Consider the following 26,597-nt stretch of genomic DNA (forward strand, 5'->3'; position numbering starts at 1 on the left):
TAAGCCTAAACTTTGCTAATAATAATAGTGGCAGGGGGATTAAATAACACAAGTCTAAGCAATAATTAGGTGAATTATTATTAAACAGCTAAGGTTATACAAATATTTGAAGGAAGAATAAACAACAAATTATTTGATTCCCAAAAGGGGTTCAACTTAGCCATGCTTGTCACTCCATAAACAAAAAATATGTGATGGTTGCCATGGTTACCGGATTATCTTTCATTTCGATGGAGTGGATATTTATCGAGCATACATTTTCTTAAAATATATAAAATGTGTTAACATTATGGCAGTGCCAGGCAGATAAATCATTATCTCTTGTGATTTTGTCACTTTAGTTTTCCAATTAAATTACACCTCCTTCGCGGCTGTGTGATAAGATGTGATGTGACTCTTAGACAATTTAATGCGCTGAGGCTCACCGGAAGGAAGCAGAAATAACATTTACCAAATCATTCTGGGTACATCTCCTATTTCCATGTGACAGCTTCTGTGGCAAAAATTTATTTTGGAGTTGTCCCTAGTTTTCTCGAATATTAAAATTGTTTTATTGTTTACATGCAAGTTGTCCCCAAGAATTGCATACATGTGACTGTTGAAGGCTCATATTTATATGATTTATTACCTTGTTTTATAGTGAAATTTGCATTTTAGTGGCTGCGTGTATGGCTTTTCTGAGTAATTCTGATCCACAGGCACTACAGCAGTGCCCTGGTAAGACTTGAACCTGTCACCTACTGGTCACAATTTCAGCTGTTAAACCAGTGCTTTATGCTGCCTCTGGTAACATGGGTTCGCATTAAAATGAAATGGATGCCTGAGGTGAGGACATACCCCCTCTGCCCTGGCTGCGGCGTGACCCGAGGCAACGCTGTTGGCCTGCTGATGCGGTGAGGAGACTTGAGCGGCCACCGTGCAGAGGTCTCTTCTCAGATGTTCAAGGTCAGCAGGGCGGCTGTTCCCACAGAGGAGAGATAACGGTTCTCAGAGAAAGATCTTTGTGTCCCTCCTTTCCAGACACTGTTGACTTAAACGTTCGGTGCAAAGGGTGTTGCTTCAGTGGCTTTATTGGAAATAGTGTTTTAGAATATTTTCACGTGTGCTTATTATCGTTCTTGGTAAATCTATCAATTGCCATTGCGGTGAACAATCATACAAGTGAATACATGTATTTTGTGATGAGGGGAATCTGTTGTGTTCGTCGAAACGAATGCATATACTTTCTCTTTCAAAGACGCGTGGAATGCGTTTTAAATTGTCGACTTTTCAGAGGATGAACTTATACCCTTCTGTGGATTTCTTTTTCACTGCTGCACCACATTTCCCAGTGTCACATTAATAAGCCAGTTTTACTGCTGAATATTGGCACTGACTGCTTCGAAATTAACAACCGATGTTGCCTAACTAAAGCTGCAATAAAGATCAGTCATTTTTTTCCTAAAGTACAGCAATAATTATCTATTTGCACTTTAATAAGAAGCGAATCTGCACAAGCATGAAGTTTCATTTGCTGTGACATGACATGTAGATTTATTCTATGCATGCGGTGATGATGGAGCATTTTTAGTAACAATAAAGGCCTGTGACAGCAGTAGACACCTGACTATGCGAATGAAGAAGCAAAATGAATGAGGTTGAAGCTAGAAACTAAAACCGGACACATTCTGTAGTGTTGAGGTCTGGAGACAGAAGCTGGTTCGGAGTATTGAACATTTTATCGTTTTGGATTGGTTTTGGGAAGCCAACTTTAATGGTTATATTACATATGGTCAACATATAAAGACCTCATGGGTTCCCCAGATTCGTAGGTCACACTTTACACCACAGATCATGGAATGTGTTGTTCTTCCAAGTCTGAATTGTTAATTACTAACACGGTCATTACTGTTTCTTACTATGATTCATAATCTGCCTCTCCACGGAAAAAGGTAAGTACAACATAATGCTGCAGAATTTCTTGAATGGTCATGACATGTTTAAAGCTTTCGTTACGATTATGATCAGACCACAACTTATAATACATTACCCTGAATGTATTTTTTGAAGTATAGACTGAATGTAGGTATAAGCCTATCAATACAGATTGAATAATTTCCATATATTGTAAATTATGCCTTGTGTGTGTGTGTGTGTGTGTGTAGTAATTCTGAAGCCTTTGCTAGCGTTGATTATCTTGTCTATGCTCCAGACCTTGAACAAGCTAAGGAAACAAAGGAGCGAAAACTGAGAGAAGAAAAGAGAGAAGCTCACAGAGGTAAATGTTGACATATATTTTTGGCTGCTCACTTGCAAAGAGTGTTTGAAAACACCAGGTGTTTGGGGCTTAAAACACTGCACAAAGAAAAAAGTTGAAATGTTTTCTTAAACTTCTCACTTAAACCTCGCGTCTCAGAAACCGCACGCGCCGCAGACGCCGCCGAGGCCTTATATTAAAGAAGAGGCTTGATGAAAAACGGTTTGACTTTGACGTTCCTTCCGGAAGTCCTGCAGAGAAAAGCAACGCTGCGCAGTTCGCAGTCATTTTTGCAACGAGACTCTGTTGTTTATTATTTCTGATTGTCCTTTGAAGTAGTCCAAACTTTTTGATGCAAATTTAATACTAAAAAAAAAATATGCATGAGAAGCGTACGCAAATATAATGTTTAAAAACGGAGAAACTTAAAAACGGAGACCGAGACCATCATAAACCAATACCGATACGTGAGCGAGAACAGAGGCGGCCCCTTCCTTTTTTTGACAAGCCGTACCTTGCTTCTTCAGATAGGCGCAAGGTGAGGACGCGGAGGGAGGAGGAGCGAGAGAAGAAGGCCGCAAAGCCTGAGGGGAGGCGAGAGCGGCCGAGGAAGGAGGAGAAGGTGGTGGCCAGGGCCAAGATCAGAGCGAAGCCCAGGGCTGAGAGACCCGCAAAGGCTGAAGGTAAAGGAACGCGGTGAGATGACCGTGATCATGGCGAGCTCCGGAGAACCGTTTGGAGACTGTCAAAAGTTACCGCAGGAATTCCACTGGAGAAGCGAGACTCTCCAAAAATAGACGCTAAGGAGGGACATCGACGTGGGTCTAAATTTAGCCGCTGTGGTGCAGTCAGCAGCCCGGTGCTTTGCATCAGGAGAAAAGAACACTTTTACCACATTTTCAGAGCGCAGGCATACACTTCCTGTTCATTATTCCGCAGTAATTGGAGACTAACAAAAAAACAGCTCCGACCTTGGAGAGTCGCCGAAACCTGACTGCATCTTACCGACCTGCTCATCAACACACACACACACACACACACATTGTCTGAAACCGCTTGTCCCAAGCGGGGTCGCAGCGAACTGGAGCCTAACCCAGCAACACAGGGTGCAAGGCTGGAGGAAGAGAGGACACACCCAGGACGGGACGCCAGTCCATCGCAAGGCACACCAAGCGGGACTCGAACCCCAGACCCACGTGGAGAGCAGGACCCGGTCAAACCTGTTGCGCCTGCTCATCAACACTACCCACAGAATCATCACACTGTCAGAAGTCCAACACCTAGAACCGATTTCTACAAGTGTGGCTTAAAGAGCCCAAAACAGGTCAAATACGAAGGATCGCAGGTCAACTGTGACTGACAGCAGGGTTTACGGCTGATCTCAGCTACAGGGTAAAAGAGAAGGAATGTTATGAGAGTGTTTCCAAGGGGGTTTGTGTGATGATGGAAATAGGAAGAAGTCACTAGTGTGGATCTGGAGCCCTACTTAGGGTCAAGACCACGTATGGCGCTGGTGGCATTTTGCTGGGGTATTGCGGGATATGAAAGAGAGAGAGAGAGAGAGAGAGAGAGAGAGAGAGAGAGAGAGAGAGAGAGAGAAGAGAGGCCTCAGGCCCAGTCTTTGATGCCTCTTTCATTTTTATGTTATTGCTTTGTTTCAGCTGCTCTGACCAGTTCACTTACATTGCTGTTCACTTTTTGTTGCCGTGTGGCGTTGCTATGCACACAAGACCCACCATGGTGCTGCTGTCTCGGTGTGATCATTTGGAAGAGCTGTCCCTCATGAGGCTTGTGATGTGTCTCACGTTTCTGTCATCTGCCAACCGCAGCAGCAGTGGACTTGAAACAGGCTTTATCGGTGCGTGTGATATTTACGAAGTCAAGTGTCCTCATTAGCAGCTCGGTGGCCCATTAGGTAGCAGTAGTGCCTTACAGTTGCTGGGATGTGCATCTGGACATGGGTTCGAGTGCAACCCGTGTGTAGAGTTTATGTTATCCCTCATTCAGTCCAAAGATATGTGTTTTAGATGAATTGTCATTTGTGTGTGTGTGTGTGTGTGTATGATAGCTCTCTGATAGGCATCCCATCCAGAGCGTACCCTGCTCTGCACCTTGTTACACAGTACCAGTCTTTCAGGTGTGGTTTAAAATAACCTCTTACTTCTTTACCTTGGAATTTAATTAAAATTATATGAATTAAAATTTGACTTAATTAAGACAAACTGTGATAACAGATTAGCTTGTTTATGCTTCAGATTTGTATGTTACAAATAATGTTTTGCATAAAATAAAATTAATCTTTATTCAGGACATCTTCGCCTAGCAGTGCATCTGGACCCCCTCTGTGATTTCATGGTGATTTATGAATACTTTCATATTAGTAACTCAGCTGAAAGACACTTCTCCAGCTCAGCATTATTTATTAAGTCTCCCTGTACACACGAGATGAAATATTCTTCATTTTAAAATCACTGACATGACATGCGATAATATCCCATTGTAATTAGATTTCCTTGTGATGTTATACAATAGAACATAAGCTGTTTATGCAAATAAAAAAAGCAGGTACTGAATAATGCATCTTCATATGCATGCCTGTAGATCGTACAATTACAGAATAAATCAATTATTGTTAATTTACATTAAAGAGTGGTCCAACCAACACATTTTAATGCAAGAGGTGCTCTGTTTTATTTGTATAACACTTGAATCAGAAGTTCAGAGGTAGTTATGTTGCCATGTGCTTCTGTCTCAGCCCACATCCAAATTTATAGCTGAATTTGAAGCCATGTCCAAACCCATATCCAAAGGACATGGCTTCAGATTCAGCTATAAATTTGGACATGGATGATATCGTTTCCTCCTACAGTCCATAAATATGCATATCGGGTGAATTGATAACTCTAAATTGCCCTTAATGTGTGTCGGTGAGTGTGTGCGACTGTCCTGCAATGGACTGACATCCCGTCCAGGGTGTGCAAATGTAATGGGTATAAAAAAAAAATATTTGATGTTATCATTGTCATGTGTGAGAATACTTTTTATTTTGATATTTCAATTAATTTTAAGTGACTTTTTTCGGGAACTAATTTTTTCTCCCATATGAGATAATGTTAATTAGACTCCTTTGGGAATTTGCCTAATGGGGTGATTTCACGGAAAAAAAATTAACCCTCTTATGTGAGGAATGGATGTATAATCCATTACAATGAATCAGAATGAGACGCTGGGACATTTCTGACATCAATCTCCACTACTGGTGTGGCACACCTAAAATTTTACTTTTAGGAAATACATTAGATTATTGCTCATTGTTTTAATATCTTCTGATTATGAACTAAAAATATGATCACTACATCATATTTAGCTGTCAGTGGCACACTGGCCTTTTATTGCACTGTGCATGTCCATGTATTGCACTATGTTCGGACGACATTGTGTTACATGACCCTTCTTATTCAGTTCTTTATTTCATTTCACTCTGATCCAAGATGGAAGGATTTAGCTCTAAACAAACAATGCAGACCATATCAATTATTCATCTAAAATAATAACTTGGAAACTTATTTATATTTAAATTGGGCAGAAATAAATTGGGCAACTTTTTTTATGTGGCGTACGTGCTGTATATTTTTAATATTGTGTTTATAAAGACAAATCATAGACCTTTTGTCGAAAATGACAAAAAATATGCTATATATTTATATTTATTATATTGTACGAGAGCACAAACTGCAAAGGTGCACTCTACTCGAACTTGAAATTCATCCCAAAATGAAAATGTATTTCTAAGTAAAAAATGAGTTTTATGAGACTTTTCTTCAGTTACCGCTTTGTATTTTCTTTATAAATATGTGACTGGATTTACTGGTAAGGGAAAAAATAGGAAATGAACCACAAGTGAGGTACAGGGCCAGATTCAGTGTAACACAGATGGCTGCGTGAAGACAATAAAATAGAGGAGCATCTCTAAAGCTGTATTACCCATTTAGCTGAGAATTTATTTTCAGATTAAACTGTAACAAAATGCAATAAACCCAGAGTTTATGGATGGAAAATTTTTCTCCACATGAAATATACAGCATAATATTTAAAATATTTCTGGATACCAAATGAAACGTGTGGAAGTGTTGTATATAAATGTGGACTCCTGAAAAGGGAAATACAGGCAAATTTTGCAGATAATGTACATTTACGTAACCTTTCTGTATTAAAATTTTACATACTATATAAATGACTTTAGCTTCAGCATAATTATGGTAGATAATTAGACTGTGAAATCCTTAAGCAGGTAAAACATCTCACCCTTAGAATAATTTTACAGCTTTTTTCCCTCTCTGTATATACATGTTTAGATATGTTTCCCAAACAATTTTTCTTTATTCTGTCACTTAAAATTAAATAATGTTGACGTTTTAACTATATTTTTGATGATGTATGGTGTTTTGTAGAATTTAAATTAAAATCATTCTCCTCAAATCATGCTAATGGTTCGAGACATAAAAGAGAACTCTGGCACTGGTCAAAATATATGGGATAATAACAGCAGTAGCAATAATGACAGAAAAATGATTACGTTTTTAATTATAATTACTTCTTGTTTGAAGGCATTAATAAGCAATAAGTTATTCAACAGCTGTTTTGCCCAGTTACTCATTATCTGAAAACAGATTTTTAGGTTACATGGAAAATAAAGTGTTAGAAAAAGCATCCAAATGCAACATTTATTAAGGGTAAAACTGTGAACTGTGCTGGTTGTTCTGGACAAAATCGTTTTCAGCCATACACAATAAAATTAATTATACAGCAGTGAACAATAAGGCCCACATTAACAGAAGAGCAGAGTTAACAGTTAAAATTAAAGTGAGCTGAAGTTGACCTAAGTATCACTAAGCACCCTGCTATATTACCCTTGGTTGAGGTATTTAAGAAGAGTAGCTCCAGTAAAGGAGCCTAGCTATGTATACTGGTAAATGTGTGTGTGAGTTTGGAAAGAGCATCATTCTGAAAATGTAATAATTCAGTGCAGTAATGTGTGGGAGATGGACATACAAGTCCACATATGACTTCTTCCTCTGTGCTCTATAGAAGAGCAAGTGGCCAATACTTTCTGTATTCCTCACCTCACTAGATCCCGGTTGGACGTTAACAGTCCAGTGTTAAGCAACAACATCTCTTCTGTCTGAGGTGCACAGCCAAAGTCTTTCTTGATCCCTTTTCCCCAGAGAGAAACCTTCATCGCAAAGTGACCTGACTTCCTGAGTGAAACAAGGGCTCCCCTGCTCTGTCTGGTCAATGACAAACACAACGTCATGAAATTTCAACCCGGATTTAATGTGTTCTCCTTCACATTATTTATCATGCAGTGCTTGCCTTTCTGAGGCCAAGTGTGGCTGTTCTAGTCTGCTCTATATCTTTATTCCACACTGTCAATCTTTATTCCATACATTACATTCATTCATTACATTTACATTACATTTATTTGTTTAGCAGACCTTTTTTTTTCCAAAGCGACATGCATCTCTTAAAATACAATGTGTTCATTATATTAGCAGAAAGAGACATAGCTGCAGATGTGTGACTCATAATTGCAGTTAGATTGTTTCCTTCACCATATGCAGCGACGTTCATCACACAAGTAGCTGCATAAAACTTTACCAGAATATCACTGATTCCTAATCACCTTCCTAGTAGTTTTTTTTTTTTTTTTTTTATGAGAGACATATAAACATTTACATTACACTGCAAGAGTGGGTCCCTAAAGGACTGATCCGAACATGATCATAAACATGAACAATGATCCCTTACATGAACTTAAGAGATCATGGGCAAAGTGAGTCCGGAAGAGACTCACTTCCGGAGAGCTCCTGATGATGAGCTTTAAGACCTTTTTTTAAATGTAGACAGAGATTCTTTACCTTTCATGCGTGGGACCACCAAGAGGGAAGATGTGGAAGAGTGTAGCAGTCTGGTTGGCGTGTAACAAATGATCAAGTCTTGTAGATAGCTGGGAGCAGCTCTATTGATGCATTTGTAAGCCAAAACCAGGGTCTTAAATTTGATCTGGGCAGCTATTGGAAGCCAATGCAGAGAGACGAGTAGAGGACAGACATGCAAACACTTCAGCGAGTCAAACACAACTTGGGCAGCAGTATTCTGTATCAGCTGTAGGACTTTGATGGCAGTAGCAGGAAGGCCAGACAGGAGAAAGTTGCAGTAGTTCAGACGGGATGTCACTATGGCTTGCACAAGGAGTTGGGCAGAGTCAGTTGTGAGGTAGGGACGGATCCTACGAATATTATGCAGGATGTATCTGCAGGACCGGGTTGTGGCTTTGATGTGCTGAGAGAAAGACAGACTTGATTTAATCATCACTCCCAGACTGTTAGCCAAGGAGGTAGGCAAAATGAGTGAGTTGTCCAGTTTGATCGAGAGATCGTGACGGGAAGACAGGCCAGCTGGAAGGTGTAGGATTTTTGTTCTAGAGAGGTTGAGTTGTAGGTGGTGATCAGACATCCATGCAGAGATGTCCAACAGGCAGGCAGCAATGCGCGTGGAAATGTCTGATGCTCCAGAGGAAGAGCTGGGTATCGTCAGCGTAGCAGTTGTATTTGAATCCATGGGAGGCAATGACAGGCTCGAGGGAGAAAGTGTAGATCAAGAAGAGCAGAGGCCCCAGTACCGAGCCCTGTGGGACACCAGTTGAGAGAAGCAGAGGAGAAGAACGGGAGCCCCACCAGACCATTTGATAGATAATGTTAAAAAAATGCATGTCCATTGGACAGACAATCCCGAGCTTGTTCTGGAAGCACAGGGTACAAGGTAGGGTACACCCTGGATGGGATGTCACTCCATCAAAAGGAATATACACCCTACAAGCAATCTAGAGTGACCAGCTCACCTGTCTTTGGTCTGAAGGAGGTAACCAGAGCACCTAATGGATACCTACATGAACACTGGGTGAACATATGAATCCCACACAGAATGACCTGGATTAGAACCCATAACTTAGGAGCTATGAAGACCGTAAATACTCACGGTGCCCCCGTGCCACCCTTAAATCCTTACTCTTCCTCTATCTACCTTCCAAATGGATAAGACTAAAACGAGTGCAAAAGAAAAGCACAAAGGCAGACCTTGGCCTACAAGAGTTTTCTGCATAGCGCGGCCAAGGTTAAACCCATAAATATTTCTTTGGGTGTAAATTACAGGTCTGTAGAATTTAGATCAGAGCGCAGAGAAGCCCCGGGTGGGTAAGGTAGTGGGCCACATCTGTTCCAAAAACAGAGCGCGCTCCGTTGTCTTCTAAAAATATCTGGCTGGGGTTTCAAGCAAAGTCGTCACCATGCCTCCCTGGGCAAAACAATGCTGCCCCTCTGTGCCGTGCAAACACACACACACACACAAAATGGTTTTTATTAGACACACAGGAGGACGTGGTGTCAGTCAGCAGGATTGGAATGTGAAAATGTTCTAGTGATGCTGTACTCGGCTGCTCTCCGGACCACCACGGCTTGCAACAGTAGAAATAAAAACATTTCGAAGGGTCCGCTTGTACGAGACATGTCTCATCCCCTCCTGCTCTCTCTGCTTTTATTGCTTCCTCTCTTATTCACAACTTCTTTCCCCCACAGCTCAGATAAAAGGCCTCCTCATGGAACAAGACAGACCGTCGTCCGGCGGCAGCATCAAACATTCAGGCCATTTGCAAGGTCTCCAAAACAATATATGTTACGAAGGGAATGCTCCCTGACTCCTTCAGTCCCGAGTTTCGGGAGAGGAGCGCAATTATTCATGAGCCGCTTCAAACGGCGAGACTTTTATTGTATTAACTGATCAGAGGATTATTTCGTTTTACATCATTGCGGTCAGAAGCATTTTCCCAAAGCACTTAATCAAAGTGACAGTGAATTATACAGCAACTATGCTTTATGATAATAAAAAATTGACATTTATATTCTGGTGTGTTAGCAATTTTCCTCTATATTGGACTTGAATTGGCATCTTTCAGCCTTAGCATGCAGATTCATAACCGTAAGGTGTCCATTAAAAGTTGCACTTGGGGCCCTGCTGTGGTATCCTTTGAGCAAGGTACTTAACGGTAAAAATCTAGCACTATAAATGGGCAAAGCTGTACACACTCCTACAGCGGCGAGCGCCGAGGTCTTTTCCCCGCACTAATGTGCGTTGCGTAAGCGGATGTTTGTGATCAGTGAGCGGTGTGACTGTATGAAGCTGAGGAAGACAACAGGAGCCGCTGGCTCTGTGCCTCCGTCTGGAGCGTGCGCTATTTCTGATCCTTGTCTGATTTTTCTTTCAGAGAGAAGGCGTGCCGTGAAGACCAAGGAAACCAAACGTATGTGATCTCCTGCCTCCAAACGCCTGCCGTTTTTGATCTTTCAGAGCGTTAAGTTGAGAAAAAATATAAGAAAGTTCCGGATGAAAATCAGAACAGTTTTTTTCCCCCCACTCCTTCTTGTATACGTTTATCACAGAGAGCCAATGTTTGCGTGTATGTTGTGACACCTAGGGGAGGAACCCAGGAGAAAGGCAGCCAAAGAAGAGAAGGAGGGAAAGAGGGACAAGGAGCCATCTAAGAAGAAGGTGTCCCCTGATGAGAAGAAAGGAGGTACCAATGGGCAACTTTACCCTAATCCTAAACCTAATCCTAACCCTAACCCTAACCCTAACTTTACCCTAATCCTAACCCTAACCCTAACCTGAACTTTACCCTAGTCTTAATCCTAACCCTAACCCTATCCCTAACCCTATCCCTAACCTTAACTCTAACCCTAACCTTTCCCTAGCCCTAACCCTATCCCTAACCTTAACCTTAACCTTAACCCTAACCCAAATCCCCAACCTAACTCCAACCTAAACCCCAACCCAAATGGAAAAGCAGGGTCAGACTGCTGTAAATCACTGTACCTCACTGCTGAGAGAGCCATTATGAAGGAAAGCACCCACACATACAAACAAACTCAGCACAGAAACAGTCCACATATACAAACATATACAGAAATATGCAAACACACATTTTTAGGTGTGTTGTAGCTTTACACATATAAGTGTCATTATCCCATAGGACTTTTTGGCTAGTGACCAGGAAGTATGTTTCTCACGGTAGGGCTTGAATAACAAACTGCCAGATCAGGTCCAACCTAAGCGAATCCCTTAAATCCGCACTATTCCTCAAAATACCTTCCACACTGATAAGACAAAAATAAGTGCAAGAGGAAAGCACAAAGACAGACCTTGTCCAATAGCCTCTCCTCTGCATAGCACAACCAAGGTTAAATCCATAAAACAATCAGCACCATCTACTAATAAGATATCAGTGATCTGAAGAAATCTTACAGTTCAATAGAAAGCAAACAAATGATATATGGATATTATTTTTGTAGATCCGGAGCAAATAACAATGTACCTCACGATTTATCAGTAACAAGGAAATAAAAGTAATAGGGTTTAAAGTATTTTTATTTATTGTAATTACAGCTGGGAAGGAACGATGGCAGGGTGGGTTTGGCTGGGTCTGGGGTTAGGGTCCTGCTTGGGGTGCCTTGCGATGCACTGGCATCCCGTCCTGGGTGTGTCCCCTCCCCTCTCCAACCCCGCACCCTGTGTTGCCGGGTTAGGCTCCGGTTTGCCGCGGCCCCACTTGGGGCAAGTGGTTTCTGACAGTGTGTGCCTATGTTTAATTACAGCTAGAAAATAAACAAGAAAGAAGTTGTGAGTTAATTGTAAAACTGAAGAGAGTTATGAACAAAGTGAGTTATGAACATACTTCTTGCGTTATTATGTTCAGATGTTACGCAACCAGTTTAGTTGGTCTGATAGCTGTATAAGGCAGAGTGGACTATGAAATGATCTTTTTAACTGTCACTTAAAGGAAGGAGGCAAATGACAAGCCATTGTATTATAAGTAGAACTGATTTTAATTAGCACACTTTGGTCACGGGGCTGTATGCAGAAGCAGCCGAAAGTTCAGCCTTTGGCTCTTGTTTTAATCGCTCGATTACTTTTCACTGAGGCATCTACATGCTACGCCCAACTACAGCAACCGGTTATTCTTCTTTCCTGTTGTCACTGAACTCTTTTTTTAACTGTAAATTTGTTTGCTGCCCCTTTTCCAGGTCTCACTTTAAAAAGGGATTTATTGTATATCCTAATAAGACATAGTAAAATGAAGAATGAGTATAAATAAAATAACAGGTCATGTCCTTGGCTTCGGGGATAAATAATACAAATCCTACATTTGAATGCTGGGGAATAATTAAATAAATAAAATACTTCTGTTCTCCCCGGAAGAATAAGAAATGGTTTAATATGTTTTTCAAACATATATTAAGATTTGCATAATTTGAAAATATTGCTGCATGCAACAGTACTTTCCTTTGCAGAAGATCATAGGGCTTCAAAACACATAAGAAGCTCGATTCTTTTTTTTTCCCAGTTATTTGCTCCCGGTCCACAAGTTCCCATTTTAGCTGGATGCTTGTTACATATCAGATTCCATCTTCTCTCGGAAAGGTTACTGTTTAATCAGAAAGTGTCACATTAATTCTGACAAATTCAGGCAATACAAATTTCTAATAAAGCTGTCATATTTGTATCCTGTGAGTTACAGCCACCAGTTTTTAAATTAATTCCAGTAATAACCTTTCGATTTATGAATACGTAATATGAAAGCTTGGTTAACCTTCTGCTGTTACTGTATACAGTGTTATACAGTGTTTTTAGGCTTTAGGCCTTTTTCAGATTGTTTCCTTATTCAAGGAAAAAGGAAATGGGTGCAATGTGCTATAGGTATAACTTTTTGTATTAATCGTTGCAAAAGAATGTTTACTGAAATAAGCTTTAATGACAATGAATTTCCATTTTAGTTTTAGATTAATCCCTATGGACTCCAGCAGTCATACTTCTGTTACCGTTATTGTTTATTTGTTTATCTGACACTTTTCACCGAGAAAACCTGGGCTTGTGTTCTAAGCTACACAATGATTTACCCATTTACACAGCTGGGTAACATTTATTGTATCAGTACATGGTAAGATTCTTAATGAGTGGGGATTCACACCTAGGTTTTTCAAGCAGAAGGTGGCACTGCTCTAACTGCTGCGCCACCTGCTGGCCAGCTAATCTCTCAAATACAAGAACATAACTGCTTCACATGCGCTCCCAATGTTGCCTGTATTTCTGAACCTTCCCAATGTATTTGTTCTGTACCTAGACAAGCGAAAAGAGCAGCCAAGAAAGCGTAAGGACACTAAAGGTACAGGATGTAAAAGAGAATTGTGCCATATGGACGCCTGCCTGTAGATATGGGAGTGAGCTTTTCACAGGCCTCTTTTACCGCTGTACTTTACTGCGGATAAGAATCTGCTACAGATAAAAATGTACATGTGTGTTGAATGGATGAATTCATCGCTGTGAGCAGCTCAGACTAACGTGGCAGAAGTGCTTAATGTGAAAGTAGCTGACAGCACTTTCATGATGCCAGTGGAGAAAAAAAATAATAAAAAACCCTCAAAGGTCAGTTTGATGAATGAGCCGTCACGACTCTAACCTGTTAGCCTGGCGTGCATATGGAAGTGTCTGTGCGGCGAACGCATGCTGACACGATGGCACAGCAGTCCTCCGCTCCAATTAGATGTGTATTTTAACTTCTTGTGGCCTCGAAGTCTGTGCCTGTTGGGTGTCACTGTGATGGGGCAGCACTAATGAAGACCTGACAATAATGGACGTTTGTCATTCGGATACATGTGCACATGCAAATAAAATAATTCACCTTTTTTTTGATTTTTTTTTCCTCGTCACTTGCAAAGGACACTGCCTAACACCTTCGCTAATTTGGATTCTTTGATTTGCAGCTCAGAAAAAACTAGAAGACAAGCCGAAAGAAGCAAAAAGTAAGTTTGCTTCTGCGGCAAATCTTACTGCTTATTTATGTGACAGCTATGCCATGCTATTTGTCTTTAACGAGAGCAAAAAAAGGTAAAACAAGTAGCACTTCGGGTTCATTATGCACTGATTTACATTCTTTTTGTCATTTTACTGAAAGCAGTATATTTTTATTGCTTAATTACCTTTTTTTTTTTAAAAAAAAATCATTGCTTAATTATCTTAATTATCTTATAATAGAATTGTGTTAGAAATTCCAAAATATTCCCCCTAGTGGGCTAAATACTTCTTACAGTCCAGGCTTTGACGTGTAGCTTCATTTTAATGGGATATTTCCATGTCCTTCATTAGAAGCGTATTCAGCTATTTTTTTATGATATTATTATAAAAGGCAGAGCATGTTTTGCTTCTTTATTTTTAATGAAGTTATTCCGCACCATTTCTCCCGGTAGCGAAATACCCGTCTTTGAGTTTGGCATTGAAATCGATAAAGATTAAGCCATATTCTTTAGTGGCTGTATGGCACTGATTGCATCTGAGGAAATACTAAATAAATTTTATTTTACAAATAAATATTTGTACAACAACTGGAATACTCAGCAACAATTTAACAATTTTTTTTTTTTTTTTAATTGATGATAACAGTTTGTTCCTAACTGCCTTGTAGTATAAGGAAGGGCAAGAATATAAAATTTAAAAAAAAAAAAAGTTTCCAAAAAGACTTACTGTTTTCGGTTGACTCCTATACTTTACTAAACTTTACTAAACTAACTAAAGTAAACTAAACTAATTGCAATAATTTTGCTATTTGACTGATTTTTCTCTTTGAATTTCTGCCTCCCAGTTAAGGCTGAAGAAAAGGCTGTAAAGAAAAAGCAGAAAGAGGGTAAGTTGTCTCAAGGTGATGAAGGCCATGTGAGCCATAAGCTGTATGGCTTTGATAAAGAATATCATTATGAGGCATCACTGCGAATCAGGACTATTTGATGATGGTAATATTGGTTTTAAAGGGTTAGTTTCAAAAAAGGTCAGTGAAATAACTTCACCGATTGCCTCCAATGAATATGAATCTGAATCTCAGACTGGGCCCCTCACGGTGTGTGTCTTAACCAGACCGAAGTGTAGCCCTGACCGCGATTTCCGAAGTTTCGGGGAACGAATGATGTGTGTATTCCACTTTTGTGAATTTATGTGAACTGAAAGCAATCTTGAGTTAAGCAGCTGTTTCCTGAACAGCAGCATCCTCACCCTGAAATTACTGATGCAAATTTCATGTCGGGTGGCGATCTTACTCTGAAAGCAAAAGATGTGATGCGTCATCCTGCACTAAAATTACCGCTAATGACGAACTGAGGGCTTCATTATGTGACGGAGATCAGAAGCTGAAAGACAGGTCTCCATCCTCTGCATCTGCCCACCATTAAAGGTGACATGTGATCTTTGGAAATATGAGCAACATCGCCCCCTGCTGTTGGACATTATTTTTTTCATTGTCGGATCAATACTTTTAATCCTTGACACTAACAAGAAGCTTTTGAAATAACAGAAGGCTTTTAGCACAAGTGCAAACTTAATGCATTTCATATTACCTGGAGAAATAAATGGAGCTGCTTTTTTTCCTTTTCTCTACAAGTGCCAATTAATACATTATTTATAGTATCTATAAACTGAATTGTCTTCCCAAAGCTTTTAAGTTGTTGAAGAGCAGTACTGAAAATGTTGTGCTATAGATTTTTTTTTGTGTTTCGAAGAAGGAGAAGAAAACTGGATCAAATTTGAGGAGCCGCTCTGGATGACTTTAGCTTTTCGGACGTCTCTGATAGGAGTTCGAATGGGTCTGTCGTTGCATTATACTGTAGTACAACGCACAGTAGCGGTGAAATGCCATCAAGCGGCTTCGGATGATACAGAGCACTTTAATATTAGTAAATCCCTATGGGATTATCAATCCTTTCTGCATCTGTCCCATGAGGACCACTGTTTTGTTTTTATCTTTCAGGCAGGACTGCAACTGTCAAAGCAGTGAAGGGTAAGTAGTTCTATATTTCCTGGAATTTGTCACACAAACGTGTCTCTTCATTGTATATAATCCTTAAATCCATGATATAGCTGGTTTTGCCCAATTTGGGTATTTGATTTCCCTTGGGGTAATCTATTGCTGATTATGAGTATTTCTTCTTATTATCAATTTCAGAACAACCTGTAAAAGAGAAGACCAAAGGTAAGCTAAAATAAAATAAAAAAATAAAAAAATCAAAAAGCAAGTTTTTATTATGATTATGATTATGATTATTGTTTTTATTATTTTTCTTATTATTATTATAAAGCCCTTTTTGGAGTATGTAGTTATCCCTTTTTCTTGTCCTGTCTACAGCTAAGAGGAAAGCAGCAGTGCGAGAAAGTATGTGTAATATTAGCAACGTGATGGCATTTTGTATAAACCGGCTGACTTACTTGTGATTTTACTAAAAGTACTACATTAAAACAAGGCAGCAGGTGGCATAGTGTTTGGCCTTTAGGTATTGGCCTTTGAATGACAAATTTCCAGTTGCAGTCCCTTGAAAAACCCTTGGGCCTCTTTAGAATGATACTTCTTGGACTGGCTCATGTGAAATGCTTCATTAACATGTCCGGATGTATGAATACATACATTGAAGATGTGTAACTCACTTTGCATGAATGTGTCTGCCAGGCATCGAATTGATAAATAAGCAGATTTCAATAGCAACAGATGCTCCTGAAAGTACAGCAGGTCCATGAAGTTGACTACGCTTTGGATAAAACGTGAATAGCTTATTTACCACAACTGGGTAAACAGAAAACAATATAAATTGGATTTTCATCCAGTGTTGTTCATCCAGAAAAGATAGTATTTAACTCACACAGCCAACTGCAGTGCAATTATGAACAGAAATCAAGCAACAACTTGTAAAATAAACTTAAACAGTATTCCCACGTTACATTTATTTACTTAGCAGATGCTTTTCTCCAAAGCAACTTCCAATGAACTCTATGTAGTGTTATGAGCCCACACACCTTATTCACCGTGGTGACTTACACTGCTAGATACACTACTTACACTGGGTCACTCATCCATACACCAGTGGAACACACTCTCTCTCTCTCTCTCACTCACACACTATGGGGAACCTAACAGTATGTCTTTGGACTGTGGGAGGAAACCAGAGCACCTGGAGGAAGCCCACACAGATACAGGGAGAACATACAAACTCCACACAGACTGAGCAGGGATCAAACCCGTGTCTTCTCACACCACCCAGGCACTGTGAGACAGCAGCACTAGTCGCTGTGCTATCGTGCCACCTTTTGATTATTACTAGCTAATGTGCACGTGCACAGCAATAATAATAGAATTTCTGGGTTTGTTTCAGCTCTTTGAAATATGCTTCATTCGCACAAGATAAACTTTTGGTTCAAATGTAGGTTCCTCTTGTGCATTTTCGTTGTTCCACGTAAAAGTTACATGGGTTGATCAACATGTAACTTGCTTACAATTTACCATATAAGTAATGATAAAATTTAAATGAAAGTTTCAGTGAACATATGAAATAAGTCAAACTGACCCCAAAATACACAAATGACAACACATTTAATTTTATTCTTCATACACGCCTGTTATTTTGTTTATTATAGAACCGGAAGACAAGAAGAAAGCTCATGCAGAAACACCAAAGAAGAAAGGTAACGTACGGTTTTGTCAGTTACCATTGCAAAAAAGTTCCTATTGTCTGCTTATTGTTGCTTGAATCAAATTTATTAATTAGATATTGCATTTTTTTTTTTCAAAAAAAGAGGTTACTAGAAAAGTAGAAATAGCTAAAAAGAAAGGTAAGATGGTTCATTTAAGCAACAATCAAAAGCTACCACACTGAAACAATATTACAACTGGGAATTGTGCTGCTGATATTTACCCGACAGGCCTATTATTTGTATATCAGAAAGAAAAATAAAAATTTTTGTGTAGAAAAGAAAGATGAATCAGGCCAGGGACATCGTGAGACATTTTTAGTTGTAAAGGACCTTTGTGAAGAAAACAGATTCAGCAAAACTGATGTAATGGATAAACGACAAAGACTAAACTAAGTTTTGCTTTTACGTGAAAAAATAAAAGTTTTATTATTAAAATGACTTTCTTACTTGGTAAAGATCATGTCAACAAATTAATGCCTAAAGGTGATTTTTTTTTTGTTATTTTTGTTAAAAATGACTATCCGTCACCTGGAACAAAAATGTAGAATTTAGATTCAATTAAGGTACAATTTTCATTAGCAGCTTAAACGCTTTGCAGCCAGTTGCATTTAACTAAATGTCTAATTTCTGCTGTGCAGCCAAGGATCTGACTATAATTCCACAAAATGAGCACACGGAACCAAATTTATGGTTTTCACATGCCACATAATATCTTCATTTCATTGATTTCTTAAAGTATTATGAGAGGGTTACACCACTTTAAAACCCTCATTGGTTTCAATTTGAATTTTTACATTTAGGTCCTGGACTGAACCCATAATGTAAATGTTATACTCCTTTAACTGTGAATTTCAGGTTGCTATGGCTACAGCTAAAAGCTCTGCAGTGGAATGAGTGTCTCTTCAGATTGTTAGAGCTGCAGAGATTTGTAGTTTTAGAGCAACTAAGCGTTAGTTTTCGTGATATACAATGTGAAATACATGTTCTTCATCTGCCGCAGTAAAAAGATCCGTAAGCAGCAATGTCCTGCGTTGTAAATTACAGCTCGTGTGTTTCAGGGTGTGCTGGACAGGCCACATGTCCAGCATGAGGGATCACAGTGTGTTCATATGGAGTCAAAAAGACAATAAAGGCGCAACTTTGGAAATTGACAAGAACTAGGAATATTGTGGATTATGATATCTCGTGATGAACTCATCTCTTTTTTTAAGGCATTCAAAGAATTTTAACACATTCATGTTGACAAGAATCATTTGGTAGTTATGTTCTCCTATTAGCTGAATATTGATTAGTATGATGAATCTTGCCGGAGTTCATTTTTGTATACAGTAACTGAAATCTTAAATAAAAAGACTAATTTAGACGTTGGATTTTTCTGCAGTTAATAATCACATTGGTGTATTCCTGAAGGTCTGTGCTTCTTCTGGCTAGATTGGCATTATGAGTCTTGTTTGAGTGTTTGCACATAGAGTGTGTAATATACAGTTGACAGGCTCAAAATATCCCAGATTATTACATTACAAACAACTTACATGTTTCACCAACTTGATAACCTTGTAAAGCATAAAATACACTCCAGATAGCACTAAATAGGAGTGAAACTGATAAAGGGGTAAAAATAAAGCAATATTGATTAGACTGAATGAAAAAAAAAAGTTTGTTTCTTTATTCTTTATTTCAATCTAGGAACTGAAGTTCCAAAGAAATCACACAAAGCTCCCAAAAAAAGTGATGCAGAAAAACCAAAAGAAAAAGGTAAGGACTTTTACTGAGGTCAGTAATTGCCTGTCTATCTATCTATCTATCTATCTATCTATCTATCTATCTATCTATCTATCTATCTATCTATCGACAAGTTGTTAGACCACCAATATCCAGGAGAAATAAAAATAATAGAATTTTTTTTTTTCTAGTTCCAGAAAAGAAAGCGAAAATAGCCCCTGTCCATGTCGGTACGTTCTCAGACCCCCTCAGTGTCTTGTGAAGATAATCTTCACATAGTTTTCAAAGCAGATACACATGAATGTGAACAACATTAGAGAGTCAGCTGAATGAATACTTTTCTTACTATGGCTGCCCCCCCCCCCCACAGGTCATGTGGACAAGGTGAAAACAATAGGTAACTTTTATCACGACTTCTTTGATGCAACTGTATCATAACTATTATAGAAGGATCAAATATTTGGTGTGCTGAGCCTATGTGTTTTAATAATTTTCTATTGCAGAAACTGAAATTTCAAAGAAACCAGATGATGATATTCCTCAAAAAGCTGCCAGAGAACCATCCGAAACTAAAGGTAAAGTTTTTAAACCGAGAATTAAACTCTGCCGATCTGTTGATTTGTCTCTTCAAAACATGCCTTTCTCATATATAGCATTGAACTTCATATCATTTTAAATGTGTTAATACATTTTGCACTTACAATTTATCACTTTTTTTATGGTAACCATTACACTGCAGCAATTTTTGTGTCATGAACTTACTTTCCAGAGAAAAAGTAATCTTTTAAACAATCCAATGGAATGTAAAATTGGACATCGTTATATTTAATTAAATGCTTTAAGTTTTTCTCATTTAAATGGCTGTAAAGAAGTTCAGCAGAAGCTACTTGATATATATGAGTGAAATTAGACAGACGGTTTTCTGGTTTTTGGTTCGAAAAGATAACTTTTGTGCACTATTTTTTTTTTTGGTATGGCATTGTAGGTCACTGATTCATGGTTTACCTGCCAATTAAGTACCAGGCTGCTGACTTTTAATTACATAGACATGTCGAACGGCATCTCCGCATTACCATATGGCACTGTAGTAAATACCTAGCAGTGGATCACTTTTCTTTTCTCTAGCTTAGACTTTTCTTTGTCTAAACCATGGGAAAAAGAACAATAAATAATAAATGTATTTCATAGGGGGGTGCGGTGGCGCAGTGGGTTGGACCGCAGTCCTACTCTCCGGTGGGTCTGGGATTCGAGTCCCGCTTGGGGTGCCTTACGATGGACTGGCGTCCCGTCCTGGGTGTGTCCCCTCCCCCTCCGGCCTTACGCCCTGTGTTACCGGATAGGCTCCGGTTCCCCGTGACCCCGTATGGGACAAGCGGTTCTGGAAATGTGTGTGTGTGTGTGTGTGTGTATTTCATGGTCGTATCTTTGAGGGGTGAGGTGGCACAGTGGGTTTGGGTGGGGCCTGCTCTGTGGGGGGTCTGCAGTTCACGTCCTGCTTAAAGTCCTGCTTGCGATGTGCTGGCATCCCGTCCGGGGTGTGACCCTCCCCCTCAGGACAAGTGGTAGTAGACATTGTGTGTGTTTGTATGATTCTATTAACTTATTTTCGTAGAAGCAGAGGTACTTCAGACAGTCACCAAAGAAACTGAAGAAAAGGTGCAACAAGTAGAATTACCTGAAAGGAAAGGTAAATTGATGTGCAATTCTTTGTAAGATGCTCCTTTGTGTCAATGAGGGCCACACAGAAAGGGGGCAACACAAATACTGAGAGCCATGAGCTCTAGATCTATTGACGTACAGAAATAAATTATTATATTTGAGTCCATTTACTCTTTGTGAATCTGCTTTTGATCACAGAACAAGATGCTCCTGGAGAAGAAAAAGAAGAAGAAGGTGATATCTCATTTCATGAAGTACAATGAGAAGCTGGAATTGTTTGAACCCTGATGTATTTCTTAACAAAATGATCTGAATGTGTTTTCCAGAGCCTATCAAGGAGGATCAGCCAAAAGGTAAAAAAAAAAAAAAAACAAGAAAAAGAAAAGCATACTTTCAAATGGAGTCACTTTTATTCAATCTCTTTGTCAGATTATTATGCTGAGCATGACCAAGAAAATGACGGCACAGAGAATTCTGTCTGAATATCCAGCAGTTTCTTCATTAAAATTCAAATTGGTTGAAATTGTGTTTATTGCGCTGCTACAAATAACTATATATTTGCTGGATAAGCACATAACTGAACTCGTGCAGAGCAATAAATATGTATTTTCAGAACCTGACGTTCTTGATGAGGCACATGCAGAAGCACCTGTGAAAGAAGGTAAATGTCTAACGAAGTTCCTGTTCGTTCCAAATGTTCAAGTGCTCAGAAAAATAAAGGAAGCTCTTCTTGCAGAGGCAGAGACCCCCAAGGAGGTGCAAACGGGCCCTGTAGGGTCTCAAGGTGGGTATGCGGTGGGTGATGTAATGCTGTAAAAGCAGCTGCAAAATTTGGTGATCTAAAAATAAAGATATAAATATTGGAGCTCCTGCTCATGTCTTTACTTTGTCTGTGTTTCTGGGTATAATTTCTAGTTGTGGGAATGAAAACGTAGCCACGCTAAGCTTCGGAAAATGAAGGCAAAGCTGGAACAGGGTGACAAATGGCGACTGTAGCTCTGGGTGTATTGAATTCTGGCAATAAAAGATTACATTTTAATCCAATTATTCTCTTTAAATTCTTTTTTATGGTAGAACATGAGGCTCCTCAAGAAGAAAAGGAGAAAGGTGATTTTTAAATTTTTTTCTTGCATAACTGATACTTAGAACCCTAAAAATTATTTAAACATTCTGAGCAATGAATGATTCTATTCCAGGAGAGGTAGAAGCAGAATCTAATGACACAATTACACCTTATTTCTACTGAAATCTATGATCACTTATATGTTTACTTTGGTCCTTATTTAAAATGAAACAATTAAATTGTCATTTTATTTCACAATATAATCTGTTATGAAAATATGTGCCGCATGTAATGGTTTGTTATTTGCTCTCAGGCTGTCTTCATATTGTAGTTGCAATAATAACCGCAATAATTACAATAATTCATGTTGGTCATTTCAGCTCCTGAGATTTCTGTAAAAGCACCTACAGAGCAACCCAAACAGGAAGGTACTGTCTAGGTGTTTCTCCAGCGGTTCCCGTATCAGTAATTCAATAGAGAAGTTAATGTAAATTGATTTAAGTGAGTGTAGATTAAACATTCTCAGCAAAGTGAGGTGAATGTGTTTTACAGAGCCTGCAGAGGAAGGTCAACCACAAGGTAAAATACATTTAATCCACACTTTTAATTTAGCCTCTCTGTCCAACTACTGGTCTCAGCATCACCAATGAGATGCATACAGCTCAAAAAAGGTGTCAAATTCATCAAAGTAAGGAACAGTTTGTCAGCATTGCTGCTTCTTTTTTAATTAAAATTATCAAAACTGTCTTTATTATACTAGACATAAACACCAAGAGTAAAAATAACTTGTTTTTTTTTTTTTTTTTTTTTACTAGAAGTTCCTGAAAAAGTTCTAGAACCACAAGTGAAAGGTAATGGATGAACAGATAATGGCAAATATGTTTTAAATGTTTTCATTCTGTACTATTGAGTATTTAGATTTAATTATTATTTAGAAAAAAAAAAAATGTACCTAGTGAGGAAAAATTGCACTTTCTTTTTCAGAACCAGAAGTTCATGTAGAAGTTCCAGAAGCAGAAGAGCAAGTGGAACCACCAACTCAAGGTAAATGGAATTCGACCACTTTTAATCAGTAGTATACTGTCGAATTATGAATACTGTATATATTTTAAGGTGTAGAAGTGTGGATAGAGAACACCTGTAGTTGTATATAAAACCCATCTAAGTTAAGGGTTAATATAATCTATTATGTCAAATATATTGACCGAAGTGTCATGGTATTACTGTTTCTCACAGTGATTACAATATTACAATATAATAATACAATATTGGGCTTAAAAATCTGTAAAAGATATCAAAACATACAAAATGAAAAGAGTATTGTTATGGCTTTTGAATAAACATATTCCTGGAGGAATAGAAGCAGTATCTACTGACACAATTATATCTTATAGCTACTGAAATCTATTATTACTTGTGTTATTTTTTATTTACCGAAATTCTAATTATTTAAAAATGAGTTATTTTATTTTAGTATATACTCTGTTATAAAAATATGTGCTCCATGTAATGGTTTGTCATTTTCTCTCAGGCTGTCTTCATATTGTAGTTGCAATAATAACCGCAATAATTATAATAATTCATGTTGGTCGTTTCAGCTCCTGAGATTTCTGTAAAAGCACCTACAGAACAACCCAAACAGGAAGGTACTGTCTAGGTGTTTCTCCAGCGGTTCCCGTGTCAGTAATTCAATAGAGAAGTTAATGTAAATTGATTTAAGTGAGTGTAGATTAAACATTCTCAGCAAAGTGAGGTGAATGTGTTTTACAGAGCCTGCAGAGGAAGGTCAACCACAAGGTAGAATACATTAAATCCACACTTTCTATTTAGTCTCTCTGTCCAACTATTGGTCTAAGTCTCACATTTTACCACAAGAATCACTAAAATTTAATGTTACGATCACGGTACCAGGTGTTAAGAAGACAGAAGAACATGAAAAGCTGGAAGATGTAGAAGCAGCAGGGAAGATGGGTTGGTCGATTATATTACAAATTAAAATTAAAGCAAGGTTTCATTTAAAGCTGCATATATTGTACCGTATATAAACATACAAGAAAAAGATGAAAATAGAGACTTCTGAGATGATTTGGTGTCCCTTGATTGAGGGGTTCATTGTTTTGTGGTGGCTTGTATGTCCACTAAAGTCAAAACTGGAAAACCTGTCATTTTTAAAATGGCTAGTGATAACCACGTTTGTTAAATTGCCACCCTTTTGAAAACGCGAAAGAGAATTCTAATAACCCTCGGCAATTTCATCTTTTACATGGGAGATCTGTTTTTTTTTTTTTTTTTTTTTCTTTCAGAAGTACAGCCAGGACCCAGAGAAATAGGTAAAGGTTTCATTCATATGAATTCATGGTTCATGCCAAAAAAATGTTTTTAAATATTCAGAAAAACAACCTTTTGCAGAGCCGGAGATTCAGAGGGAGGTGCAGATGAAGCCCCAGCAGACTCAAGGTGAGGTTTACATTTATTTAGCACTTTTGTCCAAAGCAACTTCCAGTGAACTGTATGTAGTGTTATGAGCCCACACACCTTATTCACCGCGGTGACTTACACTGCTAGATACACTACATACACTGGGTCACTCATCCATACATCACTGGAACACACTCTCTCTGTCACTCACACACTGTGGGTGAACCTGAACAGCATGTCTTTGGACTGTGGGAGGAAACCAGAGCGCCCAGAGGAAACCCACACAGACACGGGGAGAACATGCAAACTCCACACAGACTGAGCGGGGATCAAACCCACATCCTCTCGCACCACCCAGGTGCCACGAGACAGCAGTGCTACTTATTATTATGCTCTTAGATGTTCATGATAGGCTCGGTAGCTGTGCCACCGTGCCGCCAGGTTAAAGCAGTTAATTGAGTCATTCGCTGTGGTTTTTGGCATAACAGTGGTTCAGTTTTGTAGACAAAAAGCAGCAGAACCTAATTAGAACCTAAGCCCTGTGTTCAAACCTTGGTCCTGCTATAGTGGCCTTTATGAAGGCAACTCAATTTAGTTTTACAGAGGGCGCTTCTCATACAGTGACACAGAGCATTGAGTAAAGTATCAAGAGACATTAGAGTAACACAGATATGTTTACATTTTACTCATGGATTGAAGCCACTTCCAATGCACACTATCAAGTGTTATCAGCCCACACTGAGAACAGCTTCTTTCCCAGAGCCGTGGCCTCCATCACACCTTCCCTGCCCAGCCAGAGAACTGACCACAAAAGCCAGCTTCCGCCTCCATTACTCCCCCACATCCACCCCCCCCCCCCACCCAAAGGCTGCTAAGGACTGAGAACTTCAAACTTGTAATCCAATTCTTATTTATTTATTTAAAGTGTTCTTTCTGCTGCTGTTGTTCTCGAGGGCTGCCACACAAAATTTCATTGTACTGCATGTTACCCCAATCTCAGACGGGAGCCTGAGTTGGAGTGAACTGAAAAGTGATAAGGAGACCAGACGCAAGTTAGCGTGTAAAGGGTTCTGGTGGTGACTTTTATTTCTTTAACTTTTTTACTGTTTCAATATAAACAAGGTAAATCTAACAAAAAAAGTAATCAATTCGATAATCAACCCCACACTTTCATTTAACACAGCCAACCTTAACTGCTTTAACGCTCATATGCAACATTCGTTTGGGAGGCACAGTGAATACCGCTGCTGTCTCACGGCGCCTGGGTGGTGTGAGGGGACGTGGGTTCGATCCCCACTCAGTCTGTGTTGAGTTTGCATGTTCTTCCCGTGTCTGCGTGGGTTTCCCCCAGGTGCTCTGGTTTCCTCCCACAGTCCAAAGATATGCTGTTTAGGTTCCCCCATAGCGTGTGAATGACACAAAGAGTGTGTGTGTTCCATTGATGTATGGATGAGTGACCCTTTGTAAGTATTGTATCTAGCAGTGTAAGTCACCGCAGTGAATAAGGTGTGTGCACTGATACTACATAGCGTTCATTGGAAGTCACTCTAGAGAAAAGTGCCCCCTACAGGATCGACTATTGAACAGCATTCACACATTAGTCAATTATGAACTTTTCTGTAACAACCAAGCAAAAGAACAACAAAAAAAAAAATAAATGCTTTCGGGTGCCCTCCCTTTTCTCTTATACATCCAATTTTGCACCCACTACACACACAATGACAATAAACTATCTTATCTTTATTTACTCAATGTGACTTCGAACGAGTTACTCATCCATAGACCAGTGAAACACATTCTCTCCCTGCCACTCACACACAGATTATGGCTTATTTTATAGTCATGAACTCACCTGAACAGCATATCTTTCTGCTGTTGGAGGAA

General features: G+C 39.1%; 1 protein-coding gene across 4 annotated transcripts in view; it reads left to right on the forward strand.

The window, feature by feature from the left end:
* trdn (triadin) overlaps positions 1-21,712 on the forward strand; it is a 43,584-nt gene extending 21,872 nt beyond the window's left edge. Inside the window, exons 6-23 of one of the 4 annotated variants that reach the window (XM_029251495.1) lie at positions 2,192-2,257; positions 2,764-2,919; positions 10,557-10,592; positions 10,767-10,865; positions 13,470-13,511; positions 14,110-14,148; positions 14,985-15,026; positions 16,140-16,169; positions 16,335-16,361; positions 16,515-16,541; positions 17,795-17,842; positions 19,538-19,606; positions 19,765-19,803; positions 19,944-19,970; positions 20,077-20,148; positions 21,189-21,260; positions 21,431-21,466; positions 21,559-21,712. In XM_029251495.1, coding sequence (XP_029107328.1) covers positions 2,192-2,257; positions 2,764-2,919; positions 10,557-10,592; positions 10,767-10,865; positions 13,470-13,511; positions 14,110-14,148; positions 14,985-15,026; positions 16,140-16,169; positions 16,335-16,361; positions 16,515-16,541; positions 17,795-17,842; positions 19,538-19,606; positions 19,765-19,803; positions 19,944-19,970; positions 20,077-20,148; positions 21,189-21,260; positions 21,431-21,466; positions 21,559-21,674 — 1,043 coding nt within the window. In that variant the 3' untranslated portion in view covers positions 21,675-21,712. Of the gene's footprint in view, positions 1-2,191; positions 2,258-2,763; positions 2,920-10,556; positions 10,593-10,766; positions 10,866-13,469; positions 13,512-14,109; positions 14,149-14,984; positions 15,027-16,139; positions 16,170-16,334; positions 16,362-16,514; positions 16,542-17,794; positions 17,843-19,537; positions 19,607-19,764; positions 19,804-19,943; positions 19,971-20,076; positions 20,149-21,185; positions 21,261-21,430; positions 21,467-21,558 lie in introns of all 4 variants that reach the window. The other 3 variants (XM_029251490.1, XM_029251497.1, XM_029251501.1) reach the window with 3 other exon arrangements.
* Positions 21,713-26,597: the final 4,885 nt, after the last annotated feature.

Source organism: Scleropages formosus, chromosome 1 (genome assembly GCF_900964775.1).
Source record: "Scleropages formosus chromosome 1, fSclFor1.1, whole genome shotgun sequence".
Classification (NCBI taxonomy): domain Eukaryota; kingdom Metazoa; phylum Chordata; class Actinopteri; order Osteoglossiformes; family Osteoglossidae; genus Scleropages; species Scleropages formosus.